The 22,912-nt window shown below is 33.1% G+C and overlaps 1 protein-coding gene across 2 annotated transcripts in view; it reads right to left on the bottom strand.

Moving 5' to 3' along the window:
* Positions 1-22,912, bottom strand: part of TBC1D5 (TBC1 domain family member 5) — a 534,765-nt gene that overhangs the window by 209,020 nt on the left and 302,833 nt on the right. For both annotated transcript variants that reach the window (XM_058553679.1, XM_058553690.1), the window contains exons 9-13: positions 21,126-21,228; positions 14,223-14,311; positions 12,638-12,688; positions 12,472-12,541; positions 6,864-7,036 (exon numbers count right to left, since the gene is read on the bottom strand). In XM_058553679.1, the coding sequence (XP_058409662.1) occupies positions 6,864-7,036; positions 12,472-12,541; positions 12,638-12,688; positions 14,223-14,311; positions 21,126-21,228 (486 nt within the window). The remainder of the gene's footprint in view (positions 1-6,863; positions 7,037-12,471; positions 12,542-12,637; positions 12,689-14,222; positions 14,312-21,125; positions 21,229-22,912) is intronic.

Here is a 22,912-nt window from a genome sequence, read left to right on the forward strand (position 1 = left end):
CACATAAAATTCAAAGTTATTATAATTGAATGTTTTATAAATAAAGAATACTCTCTTTCAATGCTTTTGTTTCAAAGTATATTTTTTGATATTACTATTGCCATTCTTGTATTCCTTTTACCAAACCATATCAATTTATTTTAGCTGTCTCTTTTAAGTAGCATATAGTTGGATCTGTCTATAAGCCAGTTGAGAATGTTTGTCTTTTATCAGGAGAGCTTAAAGCATTTATGTATAGTACTATACCTATTGTTTGACAGTATTACTTGTCATCTTGTTTTACGCTTCCTTTATAAGTACTCTTGTTATTTTCTTTTGTTATTCTTATTATTACTACTTAGTGAGTCTTATGAGTCAGGCAATTGTACTTAGCATATAAAAGTCAATGACAATGAACATTTTTTTGAGTGTTTACAGTGTGCCAAGTATTGTGCTCTAAATGATTTTTTTCATTGAATCCTCACAATCCCATTGCACAGATACTATTTTACAGTAATTTTATAAAACATTCTTTAGTGATTAGAAACATCAGTGAAATAAGTATTTATTTGATTTCCTCCACGTGTGCTGATGAATTATGTAAACTTTTATACTCTTTCCCACACTGAATTATTCACTAGAATTAAGTAGATCTAAGATCCAAATAAATATATGTCTTATTTTTACTGCTCTTCAGATGATTATTTTTGATAATTGCATTCAGTTGTATACACATAACCTATCTTACTGGTTACACTGCTTTCTAGCAGTCCTCTAAGATCTGCTGTGACTGGGCACAACTTTTCCTTCTTGCCCTCTATCTTAAAATTCATGATTACTTTGTCAGTACAGATTCTGTTTCTTCTATTTCATCAATTAACTCTTTTTGTAGGTCAGGTTTAAGATTAAAGTAGCAAAGCCCCCCTCCCGCCTCAACAACTTCCTTATTTTTCTATCCACCAGTCTGACCTAAATAAGGCCAGTATTGGACTTGGACAAGAAGATTTAAGCCTTAGGCGGTGGCTTATTATTTTAGCTATACTTTTGCTGCTGGTACCTCTGTATGGAAGATCCTGAGCTCTCTGTCCCGATTCTTGGCAAGGCTGTGGGCCTTAGGCTCTTCAGTGCCCTTGATGTTCCATTTCCTCCTTACCAGGCTGGTTTCTCATCACTACTAACAAGACTCCTCTGATGCCAGGCCTTATTTGCCTGGTCTTTGTTGCTTATCCGGTCACCCTGAGTTTGGCTCATGGCCAATCTGACACATAGTACCTTTGGCCAATCTAACACATAGTACACATAGTATTAGTTTCCTACCACACTCCTAGTCCTAGTCAAATGAGAGTGTGAATGTAGGCTAAGGGGTCAAAGTCTGGCTCAGCTTCTTGGGAGCCAGTCAATCTAAAAAAGTCTTTATAAGCCTTAATTTCCTCATCTACAAAATGGGGATAATAATAGTACCTATTCCCAATGCGTTGTGAGGATAAATAAGATAATCTATGTATAGCCTTTACTACAATGCTTAGCCGACAGGAAACACTCAATAAATATTAACAATTATTAATCATTATTTTGAATAATTTAATTTATTATCCTTCCCCATAATTTTTAATTATGCTAATGCTTCAAATAGAAGGGGAAAAAACCAACTTTTTCAAATGGAGTAATTCTGAGGGAATACTCAGTGGTGTATGACAACAAGGTATCATTGGATCCTCATCTCCTAATCCCTCATTCTGTTTTTTACGTTTAATGTATAATATAAAGCTCATTGAAAAGAAGAGAGTATTTCGATTAATGTATAATATAAAGCCCACTGAAAAGAAAAGCATATTTCGATTAATGTATAATATAAAGCTCACTGAAAAGAAAAGAATATTTCTATCATTAACTTTGTTTAGAATAGGAAGCTATTGGCTTAAACTGTTGAGAGAAAGAATTTTTAAGGTGGGTAATTACATTGACTTTGATGACTGAGAATTATATTTCTTACCATATGGTTATACTTCAAATGTAGGTTTAAAAAAACTTAGTAGTCATACATAATCACACTGTCATGTGTGTTAGAACAAATATACTATGATATAAATATTTTAAAATTATATCACAAAATTTAGCAGATTATTTATCAATAACCAAGAAACTTCTCAATTAAATTACTGTGAACCACCATAGCAAAACAACTGCTAATCCAGAAAATAGGAAATAGGGGAAATGGAAGATGTATAATAAACATTTGGGAGATATGGAATTTATCCCATGAGTGTTGTAAAGAGCTCATAATTTAAGAATGCCAAAGCCCAAGTGTGTTATGAGGGTCTTTCCTCAAAAGTGACATTAATTGCATATCCCACAGATGCTTATTATGTATTCTATTTATATCAAAGTATAAAATGTAGGCAAAAATATACAGATTCAATATATTTAAAGGTGATGATAAAATAGAGTTACTCTGGCCTAGCAAAAATTGTTATTTTTAAACTTCAATTTTTGATGTCTTTATAAAACAGTATTATAGTATTAAGTGAAAACAGTATTGAATCTTTATATTTGAATCTGTTGTGATTAAGGGTCTTTTGGACTCACAAGTACGTACTCAAGGATGGAATCATAATAGTAATATTTTAGAGGCTTTTGCACAAAAATAACCCCCTTAGGTGATAAAATCACAGGACATACTTATTTTCATACTAAAAATAAAGATACCAAAAAAAACAACACTCTTAAAAATTACCTTGGAAAGTTGGAAATAATGTAGTCAATGTTTTACTTTGGAAATTAGTGTGCATTAATAGGCCCCCACAGAACTTAATTTTTAAAAAGTCTAATACCCATCAATTCAAGATGTTCATTATTTGCATTAAAGCAAGGGAAACAAAAGACAACTTAAGGTGTTCATTATTTGAATTAAAGCAAGGGAAACTTCATTCTAAGTGCAACAGGAGTAATCTTTCATAAAGTCAATGAAAAACACAGTGTAAAATTACTTTTAGGAAATATTATTTTATAATATCACAAAGTATTGAACATTTAATTGCAAATTAACTTTGTTTAACCTAAATAGTAAGTTGATTTAACGTTTCCTAACAGAAAAACCAGCTACAATTATACAGGGGATAATGCACTTAAATACATAAAATAATAGCATTAATAAGCAAGTTACTATATAACATTCAAGATTTCATGGGCACATATTCCCATATTTCAAGATAAATAGCATCAATTTATTTAAAATTACTATAAGCTAATTTGGAATGACTTTAGCCAGTGTTAGTACAATTAATATTTTTACACTAATTATTAATTCTAATTTTGTTAAATAAATTTATTAGCAAAATGCAACACCCATGTTTTCACATGGCACATCTGCCACATCAGGAGACTTCCACACACATTCTCTTACAAAAACCAGGACAAAAACTACTTTTAAAAGTGGAGTAGCTGCAAAATCTTTTTCTTAATGATAATTATAACCCTATTAGAAAGCAGATTTAAATAAATTTTAATGTACCACACAACTGCTAAGGATTTACTAAAATTAGAAACCTAGACTCAATATGGGGTATAATTTCATTTTACTAACACTTTCCCCACCATGTAAACATACATTTATGATTTACTCCTCATTCTACACAAGTTGTTGGTATTGGTAACATTTTTCCATCGATGCATTCATTGTTGACATTTTTATCATATTGTTTTCTAATTTTGCTAGAACATTTAGTATACAAGAAAATATATTTTGTTTGAAAATCAAAATTCTGTAAGTAAAAAAAAAAAAACAGTTGGCATGCAAAAGCACATTTCAGATCATACAATTATGGATTCTGATGTCATCCTGAAGAAGAGGAGTTTTTATTAACTGAAAATTCATAATTTTATATTTGTTCACTTGATGATAATTTACTCAAAGTGTAAACAAATTATTTTCAAGTATTAATATTGAATGTAAGCCTAAATTATCAACTTTCTTCCAACTAGAATAGAGAGTAGCATCAACAATTATTTAGACTAATATTACTTGTATAACATAGAACAAAACAAAATTTTTCAATTCATTTCTATGAGATTCAAACCTACAACATTTATTAGATTCAAGGACATAAAATTATTGTGCCAAATTGTTATGATCTGTTTCTAAAAGTTTACTCTCAACTTCTATACTATTCTCTTTAGAAGCACTGGTCTAAAGGTTAGTTAGCTATTACGTACTTAAGTAGAAGCCTGTATGCCTTTAGTGAAGAAAACAGACAAAGCCACAGCCAGAGATGGACAGGTTCATGAGTCACATAGTACATCACAAAGCCATGATATTCTAATGAAGTAATGGTAATGACAGATAATGATAACAAAAGCATTGCCAACATATATTAAATGTTTACTACATACTGAGCGCTATGATTTTTGTACATTGTGATTTAATTCTCAAAGGCACCCTATGAAGTAGGTACCACTATGTTGATTTTTATGTTTTTGCTGAGTAAGATTAGCCCTGAACTAACATCTGTTGCCAATCTTCCTCTCTTTTGCTTGAGGAAGATTAGTCCCGAGCTAACATCTGCACCAGTCTTCTTCTATTTTGTATGTGGGTTGCTGCCACAGCATGACTTGATGAGTGGTGTAGGCCTGCCCCCAGGATCCGAACCTGCTAACCTGGGCCACTGAAGTGGAACGTGTGGAACCTGAACCACTATGCTATGGGGCTAGCCCCAGTACTGCTATTTTTAATCTCCATTTCACAGATGAAAAAACCAGGGCTCAAAGTGGTTAAACAGATCTGTTTCATTTCCAAGCCTGTGCTTCTAACTGCTATTTTATATTATAGTCATTATATTCTTTGGCCCCAAAGATTCTAACAGTCATCAATAGGAAATATACAAATGAGTAGTACAGCTTAGGGTAGCATAAAGACATAGGAAAATTCAGCCAGATTGGCCTTTTGTGTGCCCCCACAAATAGAAATAATAAAATCAAATTTAAGAAATGAAATAAGTAAAATCCTTGTACTATAAAATGTAGTACAGACCAATTGAGAGAATGAGTGACTTCTTCAAAGATTAAAAAATATATACATTTTTAGATAATGCAGATGAGATTGTACACAAAAATAATGAGATAAGTGAGTCAGCTATGGTTACCACAAGCCATGGTACTGATAGTACTGCTAAAAAATAAAGTTGAAAAGAGTAATTATGTCATGGATTAAGGAATTTTATTGGGAAGGTGCTGGTCAGATGTCAAAGAAGGTCTATGAATCAATATGATGAAGAGAAAGCTGATAAAAGCCAATGTCTGAAAAGGAAACTAGAACACAATGGGTACAAATCATTGTACTCAAGTCCATGCCACCATCATCGCAATGTAAAGCACCCACTTGGACAAAGAGGTAATAAACAATAAAGCACTTCAAAGAAATGATAAACATGTCCAACATTCATTTCTTTCCCCAATATTGAAGACCAATTTCTAGACTTTAGCAAACAATTTCTGAGGGCGTAAAATGGGCTTTTGTATTTGAATACACCAATTCTTGGAGTGCACAGTGGAGAGGAATACAGAATTTAACTCCTGACTGCTACCAGCTATTTTAAAATAAATTTTATGTCTATAATCACAAACATATTATCTAGACTTATAAGTGTAAATGACAATTCATTAATAACAGTGCTGCCCACACTCATGTTACCCACAAATTTCTCATCTCCAGTGGGAATGATGGAGCTGCTCTCAATGATGAACTCAAACTTAAGTCACAGAAATGAAAATAAGCATTATTAAAACAGGAAAGTAGATGTCTTCAAGCACAGTTCAGGGCTTTCAAAGAAAGACAGCTGAGTTGTTATTAGTGAAAGACTTGGTGTAACATGAGAATATAAATAAAACACTCATTGATAGTCTTCTCTTTGGGCTAAATAAACGGCCTCTGCTCTGATCTGAAACTTTTGCCTTGTCTGAGATTCTCTGTAATTCAAATAACGAATTCATATTTATCAAGCATTTATTACGTACATCTCAATAATATCCTCCCAATTTTCCATGTTCTACCTAATTGAGAGATGGGATTTGCAGGAAATAGCTACCAAGGAACTATCCAGGACTAGAAATAAATTTTCTATTGTTTCAATATAAAGGATCCTTTTGTTGTCTGTAGCACTACAAAACTAATTCATATTTATTAAAACCACTATCTTTCTAATTTGCCTACTCACCTTATAAGCCACTGAATTATACACATGCAAACACCCACACATCTAAGGCTCCCTATTCTTCTGCTGTAGCATGTTACAGAAGTTACACGGCTGAAGAAGATTAATATACTATGTTCACTGTGAGGGGCATTTATCTTACTTTTAGAAATGCACTTCTGAGGGTAGAGTAGATGACTACACAATAAAACGGAAAGAACATGGATATCTCACAGGATTGTTTGGGTTTGGGGCTGACTTCATGTGTGTATGACCTGTGCAATCCTGCAATTCTTAGAATGCTTTAATGATCTGCATTTGTCACCTTGAAATTCTTATTAATTTTTTTTTAAAAGGGGCCATTCATTTTTATTTTACACTGGGATCTGCAGATTATGAAGGCAATCCTGCCTGGATTTGAATTATGATGCACTGTTTAAAATGTGTAAACTTAGTAAGCCTTAGTTTCATCTTCTGTAACAAAGAGGTAGCTCTCAATTAACAAGGTTGTTGGGAGTATCAGATGAAATATCATATGTGAAAGTAGTGAGTACAGAGCCTGGCACATACGACATAAAAGAGATATGAAATGAAATGGAGCTGGAACAGTCCTTGCTCTTACTTGTACAGATCGGAGACATACAGAAACGACCATAAATCAAAATTAAGTGTAGCTGAAATTTAAACTTTAATACTTACAACCCATATATCTGTGGTGCAATTTCTAGTCTGTTCAAGTGCATGTAAAGCTCAATATCATGCTTCTTCAGTAGGTGATCCTGGATCTGGTTGACTTTAGTAACAATAGCAACTGTTGGCCCTAAATCCTGTGGTCTAGCAAAGGGGATGGGAGTCATCAGTGTTTCTTTCCCCTAAAAACAGGAAAAATGGAACATGTATTATTTCAATATGAAATTAATAAATATATAGACATCATTCTTGAATGTATTTATCAATGGGAATTTAAATAAGAACAAAGAACTACTTTAATCATTTCATGATAAATGAATGTGGAATCATATGCTGATCTTCATATAGATGATTGTGCTCATAAAGTAAAGGCCAGGATATGCCTTCTAAAATATTTTCTACTTGTATTCCCTTGACTAGTTTCTCTGGCGACATTAAATATTACAATATAATTTTGGCAGAAGAAGTGGTAGCCACTAGTCTGCTTGCCCATGGCCAGTTTGTTTGTCTAATCAGCCACAGTACACTAAATGGAAGACTCTGATGAAAACGTATTTCTTGTGGCATAAAACTTAAACATGAAAAACAGTAAATGAAACCTGTTTTACTTCGAGCTCTCAAAACTATAAAAAAGTCAAGAAATAAAGGAAACTAATACTAGAAAAGATGTTCTCTAACTGTCCTTTTATCAATTTAAATAGCTGAATAGAAAGATCTGAAAACTCTCCAGACCAAAAATACCGTTGACTTAACAAAAAAATCCACGTGGGCCACCTACAACTTCCCTTCCTGACACCACATTTCGCACATTGAGAAAGACATATCTGTAACTCCTTGTAATGCTTTCATGAAAACTTCAACTACCTCCTCAAGTCTGATGATTTCCCCTACTACATCATGTCTGACCTTTCTTCTGATGTTCAGTCCTCAATTTCTACCTCTCTCCAGCATTGGGATTTATGGTATTACTCTCTCGTGATTGTCTGCCTACCACTCATCCTAGCTCAAATTCTTATTTCTGTTTCACAAATGCTGCTTTTTCATACAGTCCTGGTCTTAGTTTTATTCTCTACTTACACGCAATTCCTTAAGTGACTGCAGTCACACATAGCGCTTCAACCAATACCCATTTTCCAAGGACTTTCTAAATCTGTATTTATAACCTAGAACTCTCTTGAGTGCTTCCCATAGATTCAAATGTTGGCAAGGAATTAGATTGCCAAAAGGGTCTCTAACTCAGCAGGCCCATAACTGAGCTTATCATCATCTGCTCAAAAATGTGTTCATCCTTTCCCCCTGCCTACCCCAACCCATCCTCCAATAAGAACACCTAGTTTGCCAGTTTTAGCTTCTCAGAACTGCTCAGAGGACTCGGATACATCTCCCCTTCTACAGTTCTAATGTAACAACCTGATTCAGAGCCCTAATCATTTCTTTCCTCCTAACTGGTCTCACTGCCCAGTCTGCTTTTAGCGTTTTTTAAATCCATCTTCCAAAATGCCTGGTGATCTATCTAAAGCAGATATTAGATTATACCGAATTGCCCTCCTTAAACCTTTTTTAATAGCTCTCCATCATTTTCACTCAGGGGGGAAAAACCACACAGAACAAATTCTTTAGCCAGCTCTACAAGTCCTTTCAATATCTGGCCGGTCTCTACTCTCAATGTGCTTCCAGATCCTGGGGATGCCATTTTTTCACCTGAAATATGAGACTCTAAAAGGAATATCATATTTTCATCACTGGACCAGATTCAAGGGCACAAAGTTAAAGAAGGTAAAGCTCTTGCCCTTTTAGTCTGGAGGGGAAGACTACAGAGAAGAAAATTTAGAATTCCACCTAAGAGCGGGGACTAATCATGGTGGTAGAATGCACAGACAAGAGAAGGGGCATGTGTTATACAAGGGAAAATTTCCTGGAAGGGGTTCCATCTGTCTTTCCAGGATCATTTCAGGTCTTAAAAAGAAATGCAATCCTTTATACTTCCCACAGTGTCTGCCCCAGTGTATCTAGGTCCAAAGGATGTAAGACCATATTAATTTTTATAGCTCAATTAGTTTGTGTTAATTTGTATAAAGAGGAGAAAAGAAAACCTCCATATTGGGGTCATTTATTATAAAAATGGTACATCCAAGACATCTTTTTCTGATTTTGTAATATTTAGCATTTGCTTTAAATGATAGGATCCTTTAATTAAAAAATATTTCAATTCTTATTAAAAATTTTTTCCTAATATTAACTTAAAACATTGTTTTTTGGAATTCATGTTAATTGTAAGATACCACTCACATTGAAAAGACAGTGTTTGCTCTGAAGCCAAATTTCCTTTAAAAATTAAAAATTGTTTGTGTTTTGGTCATGTAGTTTTTCCTTAATGAAGAACCTTGTGTGGCTAGGTACCAGAAAGTGTGGGGTAGAAGCACTGAGCTCAGATTAGGTTTCTAACAAGCACGTGGAAAACAGATCACTCTATGTAGTCATCTTCTAAGGGTCTTGAATAAACATATTCTATAGAGATACAATTGCTGGCTTTGGAGAAAACTGATCCTAAATTAACCTGTTAAAAAACGTTTAACTTAGGGGCTGGCCCCATGGCATAGTGGTTAAGTTCCACATGCTCCGCATCAGCAGCCCGGGTTTGGCTCCTGGGCGTGGACCTATACTACTTGTTAGCCATGCTGTGGCAGTGACCCACAAATAAAATAGAAGAAGACTGGCACAGATGTTAGCTCAGCGCTAATCTTCTTCAAGCAAAAAATGAGGAAGATTGGCAACAGATGTTAGCTCAGGGCAAATCTTCCTCAGCCAAAAAAAAAAAAGAAAAATATATGTTTAACTTAGTGAAATCATGCAACAATTTCTAGTTTGAATAAGTTGTCATTAAATCAACAGCACATGTAGCCCATTTTTGAAATATTTAATAGAGACTTATGTGTAGTCTAAGAACTACAGGCTTGAAAAGATTTTTCCTGTGTTCAGAATACTTATAACAAAATCTGTTAAGAATTAGGAAACTCAGAAGCAATGCTCATGATCACTTAAATGCTAAACAGTTTAGCTTACCTAATAGTAAACTCAAAAGAGAAGACAAAGTTAACGTAAAATACTTCCTTAGCATCAGAATTTCTTATAAGAATGCTATTTGCATTCAACAAATATGATCAAATGGGACAGCTACAACTACCAATAAAACCAGAAAATCTTTCTAACCATTTATTAATACTCAAAATGTGGTCTGCAGATCAGTGCCAGTCCACAAACAGTTACAGGAATGCAGCGAGATCACGCTTTTGTATCATTATGTAAACCAACGCATTGCTTCCTTCATCAAGAAAGTCTTATTTTGAAAAGTATGTCTGCTGAACTAGGCAGCAAGCATAGTGATATAACTGAAGTTTCAGAGGAACTAGAAGAACTGTATGAAAGAATGGCATATTAATTTCTCAAACTTCTTTTCATAAAGGTGACAGAATCATGAAGTAGAATAAAAAGGGAAGCATGAAAAAGGGATTCCCTAGACACGCTTTTTAGGAATGTATTATTCATTGATATACGCAAGTAATTAATGTGAATGTTCAAAAGTCACATTTATGTGTTCCTTGATAAAATGAATGTCTTTGTGTTGTCTTAGCCATTTTCATGAACTTGACTTAGTGATATCAACATGAATAGGTAAAACTGAAAAATGGTAACCTTCACATCTTTATCATTCAATTTCTCAGATACTGTAGTTATCTGAGAGTTACAAATTGACCGCTATATGAAATTATCATGATGCTTTTATTAAAATGTATTCAAATACTCTCTGCTCAAAATTTTGATGTTCACCTAAGTCTGACTTCATCAAATCATCTGCCAAGAATATAAAGTTATTGTTCCAAAACATAAAGTAGTTCGTGACATATGCTTACAGCAAATTTCACCTTTAATAACCCTTACAGAATGTAACATGTTGATATATTGCAGAAGGAAGACTTTATGTAGGCTAGGGGTCTGCAAACTTTCTCTGTAAAGAGCCGCACAGTAAACATTTTAGGCTTTAAAGGTCATACAGTCTGTATTGCAACTATGTAACTCTGCCATTGGAACAAGCAAGCAGCCACAGACAATAAGTAAACAAATGGGCATGGCTGTATCCCAATAAAATATTTTTTATGGACATAGAAACTTGAATTCCATATAATTTTCATATGTCACAAAATATTATTTTTCTTTTGATATTTTTTTTCAATCATTTAAAAATATAAAAGCCATTCTTAACTCGCAAGCTGTATAAAAACAGATGGCAGGCCAAATTGGCCTACCAAAGGTTTGTCTTGACCCAGACAAAAGACATAAATATCATTAGTTATCCATTTCATTTTTTAGAGGATGGAATGAAGTGACTGAGTAATACATGGTTTCTAACCAGAAGGCAAAGAATTATATCAATATAAAAGTAATTAATCATATAGAAAATAATGTATTAAAATCTTTTAACATCCCTTGCAAAAGAATTTGCAATTTTTCCAATATTATGTAATAATAATGAAAAGTCCATAATGATCTCTAAGTTAGCATATAGGTTTGCTTAAAATGATAGTTAATATATCAATTCCACTCTGAGAGATACACCAAGAGAACTGAAAACACATGGTCACACAAAAGTTTGTACACAAATATTCATAGCAACATTATTCTTAATAGCCAAAAAGTGAAAAGAACCCAAATGTCCATCAACTGATATATGGATAAACAAAATGTGGTATATCCATACAATGAAATACTATTTGGCCATGAAAAAGAATGAAGTACTGATGCATGCTACAACACAGATAAACACTGAAAACATTATACTAAGTGAAAGGAGTCAGTCACAAAGGCCACGTATTATATGATTCCATTTACAGTAAATGTCCAGAATAGGCAGGTCCATAGAGATATAAAGTAGATTACTGACATCAGAGGCTGTGGGGACGGGGAACTGGGGACTGACTATTAAGGGGTATGGGATTTCCTTTTGGGTGATGAAAATGTTTTGGAATTAGATAGTGAGGATATTTGCACAATCTTGTGACTATACTAAAAACCTCGAAATTGTACACTTTAAAAAGGTGAATGTTATGGTACATTAACTATATCACAATAAAAATTATAGCTAAAAAATAAGGATAAGAGAGAGTAAGCATAAATGGTATTGATGTTAAATGTGAAAATTCAATAGAGATGCATTAGTAAAAGTAAAACAACCTATTTGATACAGTGTTATCTATGCACTTCAGTAACAATCTGTCTATTAACTAACTAGGATAGCAATAGATCAAGTAGATAAATGCACTTATCACTCAAAATTTATTATAATTTTTTAAAGTAGTTATATTGCATGGATAATATACACACATATAAAAGAAAGTTTCTATTTAGTTATACGAAATTTTTTATATTACCTTTGTATATCTGCCAATATTATTAGAGATATGGTTTAGATTCTCAGTTCAATCTTATTCCATAGGTATTTTTACGTTTTCAATTTTTTACAGTAATTATAACAGCTTTTATTCTCTGATTATATGTCGTTACTTACTGAAATCATTTGTTCCCTCAAATATGGTAAAAAGATTTAGACTATAAGATTTACCTTTTGACCATCATGCTCAAAAGTAGAAAACCAAGGTTCAGCAGTTTCCATAAGTTGTGAGAACATTGCACTAAAAATTAGAAAAATAACATAATACTAATGTTAAACCTTCATTAAAGTAAAGATGGTATAAAAAAATGAAAATAATAGAAAGTTTTATACTTACTAGGCATCATGTTCCAGATACTCAGGGTTCAAGAGAATTTTCATTTCCTCACTTAAAAAAGTAATACAAGCAAGCAATCAAAATGTGTAATTTTTGAATTGAAGGAGATGCAGAGATTGCCTCTTTTTATATTCATAAGCCAACTTTCATACAATGAGCAAATGAAAAAAGTTTGCCTTTTTTAATAAAAAAGAGTAATTCTAATAACAAACGAAATCCTTTCTTTCTATGAAGATCAAAAACAAATTAGCTGTCTTGTCTATACTACAATGAAGTAAATATCTAACTATTCCAAATAACAAATACAGAATGTGACAATATATTCCTTGAATGTGCCTAATCTAGAATAAATCGATTACTCCATAATATATCACTTGTTGTCCAACATAAAACAAAGAAATATATAGTTACTAGCCAAACATACCATATCAAGACATTATTTCTTTTAACATCTTCTATTTTTATTATATTTTAACATCAATTAATCAGTGATAGCACCTCTTCCAAATCTATTTTAGTGTTGCTTTTACTTTTTAATGAATTGAAATAGCTAAACAAGTACGTCCAACTTATTTAAAGCTATTTTCAATCATCTAAACTTTCCAGTGAAGTATATTCTGGATACATGTTTTAAAAAAGATAAAACTGGCATGATAACAGGATCCTAATACTAACTTCACTCATCATATTTTAGAAGAACTAAAGCAAAGGCAATTAAGATATGGTTACTATAGTCATATCCAATAAACTTAGGAAAATTAGAGAAACTCAAAAGGAACTAGAAAATACTAATCTATAATATAGTAAACAAAAGTTAATTTAACAAAGGCCCTAATATATGTTCAGCAAAATGGATGGTCATATTCGATTAATGAAGATCATATAAACGCATGAAATGTTATGTGTTAATTTTTTATTTTCTGCATATAGATGGGCTAGCCTATGGAATGCTCCTGACAAAGTTTTATAATCCCACAGCTCTTCCTTCCTGAAATGCTTCCCGGTTGCCTCTCTGGCCCATCAATTAGGGTATCTTAAGTTAGAAAATAAATTCTAATAATTAGCCTAAGTTAAATATAATTACTAAAGTTATTTGCTAGAAAGAATAAATTAACGTTATCTCAAAAATATGAGAAGTCATTTTTGTTTATTCATAGATGGGGTTCTTTGTGCTACTCTTCTCCTATTTATGAACTGAACTGATTCAAACCTGGTGAGGAGAAAGCATCTCACAGACAAGATTCTCAAGCAGCTGGCAGTCAAAGAATGGGTCATTAGAAGATGGTATATATGAATATTATCAATCATTAGCACTTTGCCCCTACAACAAAAACTTCCTCTTCTTGGTCTGTTAGTTATACATCCTCCTTCAATACAGATCTAAGATTTGCAAAGACCTTTATGATTCCAAGTCTGCCCCATAGCTGAACTGGGATTACAACTATTAAGTGGAATTAACAATCAGCCACATGAAACACAACCAAATGTTTACAATTTACAAAAGTACCTTCAATTTAAAAGATTTCGAGGTAAAAAAGATTATAGCAGGGCTGAAAAAACAGATGGAGCTCATATAAAAACTTGCCTTGGTTGTGCAGACTCACTGGCATGAAGAAAAGCTTGGTGGTCACAGTGGAGGGTAAAGATTATAGGCGCTAACAGCTCGTGCATGCCCTGAAACATAAGAGCAAAAGAAATAAACGGGTAGATGTTGAGAGTCAACTAGTGGACAGAACAAGCTCAGTTAAACGCTTCTTCAACTGATCCCTGCCACCAACATTTCCAGATTCTACAGAAAGGCATACAAATGAAGAGCCACAACTGAGATTTATCTACTTTTAGAATTTGATTCCAATTCAACCACAGCACGCACTCTTCTTTAAAACACGGAGAGCAGTCCTCTTTTAAACGACACAACAAACAATAAATTGGCATGGTAGACAACCCTGCACCTGTCAGTTGCTTCAAGATCTGTACTCATAAATATGAATTTCATTTACGCAAATTATAATCATGAGCTACAGTATAAAGATCTACGGTAAGAAGGGCAACTAAGAACTGTAGACCTAAGGAAATTACAACCAATGTTTTCATTATATAATGGGTCAAAATTAGGATGTCTGTAGATTTACGAAGAGCTGAAGTCAGCTAGTTGGAAATGTTGGATAATAAAAGAAACAACCTTTAGCAGATACGACAGAAAACAAAGTTTATAAAGTATGATTTTCAACATGTTTAATCAGAAGACTATCATATATTTTTTCCCTGTATATTTCAATGACAAGATTACTTTTCAATTTATTTAGTGATTTCACCAACATGATTTTCTTTTTCCTTATATTTATGTTCACCTGTGGATTACATGAATAGGCATAAAAACAAAAAGCTGTATTAGTTACTAAGTTGTCTTTAAAAGAATATTATAAAAATCCATTATTTATCCTTTATTGTGCAGAAATAAAGTATTCCACACTAGTGACTTGCCTTGTTAAATGAGATTTTTCCCCCTTAAGCATCAAGAAACATATTTTAGCAAGTTAAAAATAGATCATACTCCTTTCTGCCTCTTAAAGTGAGTAAATTATCATTTTCCTTTTGCTTAATTAATACGGATGATCTTTTACTAAAAAACAAGACAAAACGCCACTTTTATAGAAAATAAAAATAAAATATGGAAGCACAGAGAAGAGAAAGTTGTTGCTGGGGGAATTAGGGCCAACCTCTTGTGATGGAAGGACAGTCACCGAGCCCCCTGCACGGTCTAGTAGTGCTGTGCTATTCTTAGGAAGCTAATTGTTATCACAAAATAATAAGAAAGTAAAGTTTATCAGAGTTCATTTATAAGTTATTAATGACATTTTTACAAAATAACGTATGATCTATTGACAATTTACTTGTGATTTAGGACAAAAAACTACACATTACTTCAATCTTTTTAGGTAACCATTTCCTTACTAAACAAACCTGAAAAGAACATGGGAGAGACCCAGAAAGAATGGAATTAAGTGTTGCTAAGTATGTTTTAAAATCATCATGAGGGGTTTATTCTCCTGAAATAATTTCAAGTTATTCCAAAAACCAAAAGCCATAATTTTAATTATCAAAGTAACAGCTACTTATTGTAGGAAACTACAGAAAAGCAAAAAGAAAAAAGAAAAGGAGGAGGGAAACACTAAAAAACAAAGGAAAGAAAAAAACGAAACACCGTGATAGATACCCTTGTGGTATTCCTTTTGCCTATTTCTGATAGTTTCCTCAGGATAAAGTCCCTAGAAGTAAAATTGCTGGGTAAGTGAGTCAAGACCTTTGTTCAAGTCTCTGATATGTACAACCATCCTGCCCTTCAGAAAGAATTCCCTCACCTTAGAACACGAAAATCACATCTCACACATTCTCATCTGTTTGTAGTGTTTTTTAAGAGATCCTATCAAATTTCACAGTCAAATTGTTGTTTTAGCTTATTTAAATGCTAGTGATACTGAATGCAAAAATTTTAATGGTCATTTTTATTTAATGAATTTCTCATTTTCTTCTAATGAAGTATTTAGTACTTCCTTTTTCCTGATGATATGTAATAGTTCTTCACCAATTCAAGATACTCTTAGTCATTTTTGTTACAAATACTTTCCCACATTTATCATTTGTCTTTTAATTTTGATGATATGTCATAGGGAAGCTATCTATTTTAAAATAGTCAAATCGATAAATCATCCTTCATGGTTTCTTGTTTTGCTTTCATGCCTAAAAAGACTCTCCTCACACTGAGATTAGGTAAGTTTATAGTTTCCTTTTTTACAGTTAATTCTTTACTAATTTGGTATTTAACTTTGCCTTGAAGAATAAATACCTATTTTTTCTCTCCAAAAGAGTTAAACTAATTTATTGAATAGTCACCATTTAAGGAATAACCCATTTTCTCCCAAGAGTTCTGAAATATTTTTACCATAGACTGATATTTAGCTCTCTCTTTTTTTAACAGTTATCAGTTATTCCATTGGTTTGTATATTCTGTTTTTTTTATTTGAGGAAGATTGGCCCTGAGCTAACATCTGTTGCCAGTCTTCTTCTTTTTTCTTTATTTTCTCCTCAAAGCCCCAGTACATAGTTGTATATCCCAATTGTAGGTCTTTCTATTTCTTCTACGTGGGACGCTGCCTCAGCATGGCCTAGTGAGCAGTGAGTAGGTTCACGCCCAGGATGCGAACAAGTGAACCCAGGGCCCCGGAAGCAGAATGCGCAAACTTAACTACTGCGTCACCGGGCCAGCCCTGGTTTGTATATTCTTAACAAGAACTTTAAGTACTGCAATGACTTGAGCTGTAAAATATTCTATTCCTTCATATTTTCTACTCTTTTTCTCAAAATTATCTTGCCTATTCTAACTTAATTTTTTCATCCAAATAAACTTCAGTATCATTTAGTTACATAAAGTGCTAAATAAAATACTGTAACTTTTATTGACATTGCATTAAAATTAATTTGAAGAAAATAGATACTTTTAAGAATACCAGATTTTCCAATCCAAAAATTTGTATAACTGCATAGTTTTTATTAGATTTATTACTAGGTTTTTGTTTGGTGATGGTGGTGATCTTCCGAATGGGTCTTTTTCCCACAATATACTTTCTAACTAATTATGGATGGTTTAATAAGAAAGAATTCTTGTGTAAACACATCTTCCCACCTTCTTTAAATGTTCTCTTCCCTCCAGTTTCTGTGATACTACTGTCTCCAGGTTCTCCATTTGCTTATGCATCATTTGCCTTCATTTATTCCCGAAATTATTTATTAACTACCTATGATGTGCTGGGAACACAGAAGTGAATGAAGTGGGCAAGTTTCTAACCATTACGGAGCTTACAGTCTAGAGAGAAAGACACAATAATAAAATGAGGACAGAAGTGACTATACAATTAAAAACTGTGATAAGCGATTCGTGTGTGTATATACATACACACATATATACACAAAAAACCAGCCCTACTACAGGTCAGCACACGGCGACTGAATGAATGAAATATCTACCACTCAGTATAGCAACACACCAGTAAAAGTTGAACTGAAATATGAAAAATGGAAAAGAATAACACTAAATCATATTTCAACATTTCATATCAATAAATAAAGATGTTCTCTCTACAATGGAAATTAAGAGTCCTCTGAATACCATTAAGACAATCTTTTACAAATTCAGTGTTGACTTCCAACTAAACTAGGGATATTTTCTCAAAAAGACTTGAAAGAGATTGTTGGTTTTGCTCTCAATTCTAAACTGGTAAAATCTGGTTAAAAGTGGCAAGTGTATAGACATCCTTAAAGGAAAACAAAACTATCTAGAAAGAACGATCAAAACTTCAATACACTGTAAATTTGACACGGCAAGACAAAAAATAATGTATTGTCACTATACATCTTGGTTCCCAAAATGTGTATTTTGCTTCTATCTACATTGTCAGCATTTCTGCTTGCTTAAAGCCTTTATCACTGCTGGATCGTTAGTAGTCACTGCACTCCAAACTCATGCCAGTTGAAAATAAAGGTAACGAAGTTTTCTTCATCAACAGCCTGTAGGCTCACAAAATTGAACCTGTTCTTTTATCTGCCTGTGTTCATTTAGCCCACCAAGCAGTCTTTATTAAAGCTGAGGCATCAGGCAGTCAAAGTTCATTAATACCATTTATATAATCTCTGCAGTTTCAATTAACTCAGCAAGACATTCTACTACATGATAACAGTCTCATTAATTCAATAAAATCCCATAACTATTAACAATATGGTCGATGTTAAACGGGGTGTCACCTAGTACAAAATAATAGCTTTAACAGCTTGTGATGAAACTCAAGGTTTTTTCTTAAATTTGATCTGGCTAAATATTCAGTCCTTCTACAGCAAGGTATTATTTCTATGTAAAGAATCTATAGGATTTTAAACATGTATAGGGAGTAATTAAATCTTATTCAGTTATACTCAGCAGTAAGTTAATAATACGTTCTTATTCAGTATTTGATAGACTTTGTCTAAATTATCAAGAATCTGATCTTCCATATTCCTGTCTACTCAAAAGCAGTGGGCCACATACATCACAAATGATGGAGTGTGCAACTATTATGTTTTGTTCCTTGTCTGAGGAATTTGTTTCCATTATTATAAGACTTCCTTGATCTAGTTTTTTCTTTCTCTAAAGAAAAAAGAAAAACAAATGTATAACTTGGGATAATTCTATTCTGACTTTATTCACTATCATCAAATCTTTTTTTACTGTGAGGTATTTTCAAATATTTGAAAGAGAAGAGGGGACAATGAGGAGGTAGGCTTGATGAGAAAAGCCAACACAATAAGGAGAGAACAGAAAAATAGAAATAAACCTGGGTCACTGATGAAGAGTCTGAGCTACTGAACTAACGCTGCAGAACAATTTTGCCCTCAGACTTCTTGTAAAGTATGTTAATAATACCCTTAGAGTTTAAGTCATTTTGAATAGCATTTTCTGTTATTTGCTTCCAAAAATTCTACACTGATAGACTTATTTTCTCCCAATCTCCTTTTCAGTTTGTTTGTTTTCGGTCTTTGGACTTTGTATCTAACTTTGGTATAGCGTATCTTGCTTGGGAAGGCCATTCCTACCCCGAGATTATAAAAAACTCTCCTAAATTTTTTATAGTGTTTTCATATAATTTTAGTTTTTACATTTAAATCTTTACTCCATCTGGAATTTATTCTCCAAAAAAGGCATAATTTAATATTTTTTCTAGATGGAAAGCCAAATATGGCAAGTCAATATCCTTTTCCCATTGAATGAAAACGTCTTATATTATCATATTAAGATCTCATATATAATTGGACCTGTTCTTAGTTTGTTCCACTGATCTATTTGTCGCTTCTCACACTGCCATCGCATTGGTTTGATCAAAGAACCTTTACAGAAGTTTTCATATCTCCCTGTTCCATTCTCCCCTTCCCCTAGGGGAAGGGCAATTCCACCATATTTAACAATGATGATAATAACAACCACAACCACCAACATGAACCCTTAGTGAGCACTATATATTTTTAACTCTACAAAGTTAATACTATTATTGACCTCATCTTACAGATAACGAAACTAAGGATTAGAAAAGTTAAATAAATGTCTAAGATTATGTAGCTAGCAAACGGTGGAGCTAAGATTCAAATAAAGGGATCTGAGTACAGACTTAGTGCTCTTAGCCACTAAGCTATATTATCACCATTAAAGTTATTGTAAAGCTTTTTGGCACTAAATTTAAAATAACTGTGCCCAGTTTTTAAAAAGCTCATTTCTTACTTAGATGATCACTGGAACGATAATACATTTATATATTAATTTGGGAAGAAGTAATATTTTTATTTAATATCTTCCCATCTAAAAACATGCTATCAGTTTTCTATTTAACTTTTGCCTTATAACCTTCAGTTACATTTATAGTTTTTTTCATATATCTTTTGTAGCTATATTGTTAAATTTATTCTACACATTTTAGTTTTGGTTGCCATTATGCATGGCATATATTTTTTCCATTTCCCATTCTAAAAGGTGATTATCACCATGTAATTAATATAAAGACATATTACATATGTTAAAACTAAGATACAATTAGTTCCCTAGGGTATTCTATGTATACAATAACAAATGCATTATTTAGCACAATTGTAATATTACTTGGTTTATTACCTTTAAATCAATAAAGTTTACTTCACATTAAATATATTGCTCTCATCATACAGGTGTTTTCTGTTATATTTCATTGAAATTAGGTAGTCAACATTTGGACATACGTCATAAGTTTTGACTGTTAGAGAATTTATTAATTTAGTTTGAATTCTCACTTAATATACATTTGGAGAAGTACAGAAAAATATCGAGCTCTGTGTATTTTTATTGGAACACCATAAGTTTAAGTAGAAACCTAGATACTTCTTTATATATTAATAATTTACATTTCAATAAAAATAAACATAATCCAACAGTCTCCTTCGCTTTAGTAATGGGATGAATCAAATATCAGGATCACAAAGAATATTATATAAATTTCAAAAAAGTTAAAGGGACTTTCCAAAGTTATATTACCGGTAAATTTTAAAGAGTAAAAGGACATTATTTTTTATGTGGCATGTCACATATTTACAAATGCTGTGCTTACAAACAATATTTATACATACAACACTAAAAAGTTTTATTACTAGATTGGCTTCAAAGATGCTGTTTATAAACAAACTCCCAAAAGTTGAAAGAAAAGACTGAACGCCTTATAGAAGACAATTTGGTGGAATGTCTTATAATAAGGAAGAAGCATATGTGCTTCAATGAGCTTACTTTTCTCACCATGCAGCTGACAAGCAGCTCCTTGACTGCTTTACTATTATGATACAACTTTGGATACAATAAAGGCTACATTATTGCTCTATCATTTGTCAAGCTGTATAGAAAATTTTGAGTCAATGGATGCCACCTGTACGATATTTTCATTACCTGTTTATAAAGCAACTGCTCGTTTTCTCTAGCATAACAGAAAAGAACATCTGTAAGAATTTTTCTCACGTTTTCTTGTTGGAAAAACTGCATTTCAGGAAACCTGAAAAAAGAAAACACAGGATTGAAACTGATTATCACAATTTCAACAATTACCCTCAAACTCTCATCTCTGAGAGGTGCCCAGGGCTGCTTTAGGTTTTAGTACAAGCCTGTATTTGTCGTGCAACTTATGCCATTGGTGGACTGATATGTTAGGGAAAAAAGAGTGAGAAAAGGAAAATTATTATGTCACAGAGGGAAATGATACCCTTCAACATCTAAATATTTCAAATGTCTTCACATGCTTAAAGTCATCACATGGTGAATACAATTGTTTTTAAGCAAAGTGAATCATAGCCTACTTATTTGGGGTGGGGAATTGCTTTGTTTTAGCCTGCAATTTTTTTTTTTTTTGGTGAAGAAGATTGGCTCTGAGCTAACATCTGTTGCCAATCTTCCTCTTTTTGCTTGAGGAAGATTCACCCTGAGCTAACATCTGTGCCAATCTTCCTCTATTTTAGATGTGGGATGCCACCACAGCATGGCTTGACAAGCAGTGTGTAGGTCCGTGCCCGGGATCCGAACCCCGCGAACCCCGGGCCACTGAAGCGGAGCACACAAACTTAACCACTACGTCACCGGGCCGGCCCCATAGACTATGATGTTTTAAGTACCAACTTTTTGAAGATGTCATTATCCCTTTTTTTTGATGCCAATATCAAGATTTAAATTATTATACATGACCATGCTATTAGCTTTATCTGATTAAAATGTAGACTTCAAATGAAACAAGTTAGTCAGATTACCTAAATGCTTTCTGGATCAAAAATTCTACCAGGTGCTTTGAGGGAATGTGAAATAGAAAAAGGGCAGAGTATCCACTTGAAAGGAGCTTAAATAATTGTTTATATGCAATAACATACAATTGCAACAACCCAGAGAGTAACTACATAGCAATGCAATACACAGTGACTATATAAGGGATGAGAGAACGTCATGTGGAAGTAAACCATCAAATGAGTTCAATCACAAAAGGTCTGAACAAGAACTTTTAGGAGAGGAGGAACATAGAACATCAGTGGGAAAGGTAATCAAATCAGACGGACAGATATGAAGGCATAGCAGGCAATGAGTATTCCAAGTGTACAGCATAGTATGGTAATTAATAATCAGAAAGAAACGCGGCAGGTCTGGAAAGAGCTTTGAATGCCGAATTTACAATTGAGGAAAATCAAGAGTGACTCTACATTTTTGAATAGTGAAGTAGCAAAGAAAACAGTATTTGAGAAACTCTAAATGGGAATAAGCCTGCAAGAAGAGAGATTACAGGAAGGAGATAAGAGGACATTATAATAAAGCGAAATGGAAAAATTACAAACCTGAGAAGAAAAGCCTATGTTCAAATTCATGTTGCAAAACTGCCAGCTGTGTAACCTTGAGTAAATGAGCGCTTAACTTCCTCATCTATTAAGTAGGGATAATAATACTGATCTTGTGATCAAGATGAGATAATGCGAAAGTACCAAGATCAGTGCCTGGCAAGTAGCAGATGTTCAAGGATAGAGGCCATTATTAGCCTCTGAGCATTGGTACTGTAGGTGATGAAGACCTGTATAAGAGAATATGTGGGAGACTGAAGAGGAAGAGTACTTAACGCATGGAGGCATGGGGCATTCTCGAAACAGAAAGACACTCTTTAATGAGTATTTGAAAGAGCAATCATGGTTATTTTACTTCATATTCTA

This window comes from Diceros bicornis, chromosome 2, assembly GCF_020826845.1.
Source record: "Diceros bicornis minor isolate mBicDic1 chromosome 2, mDicBic1.mat.cur, whole genome shotgun sequence".
In the NCBI taxonomy this organism is placed as follows: Eukaryota; Metazoa; Chordata; class Mammalia; order Perissodactyla; family Rhinocerotidae; genus Diceros; species Diceros bicornis.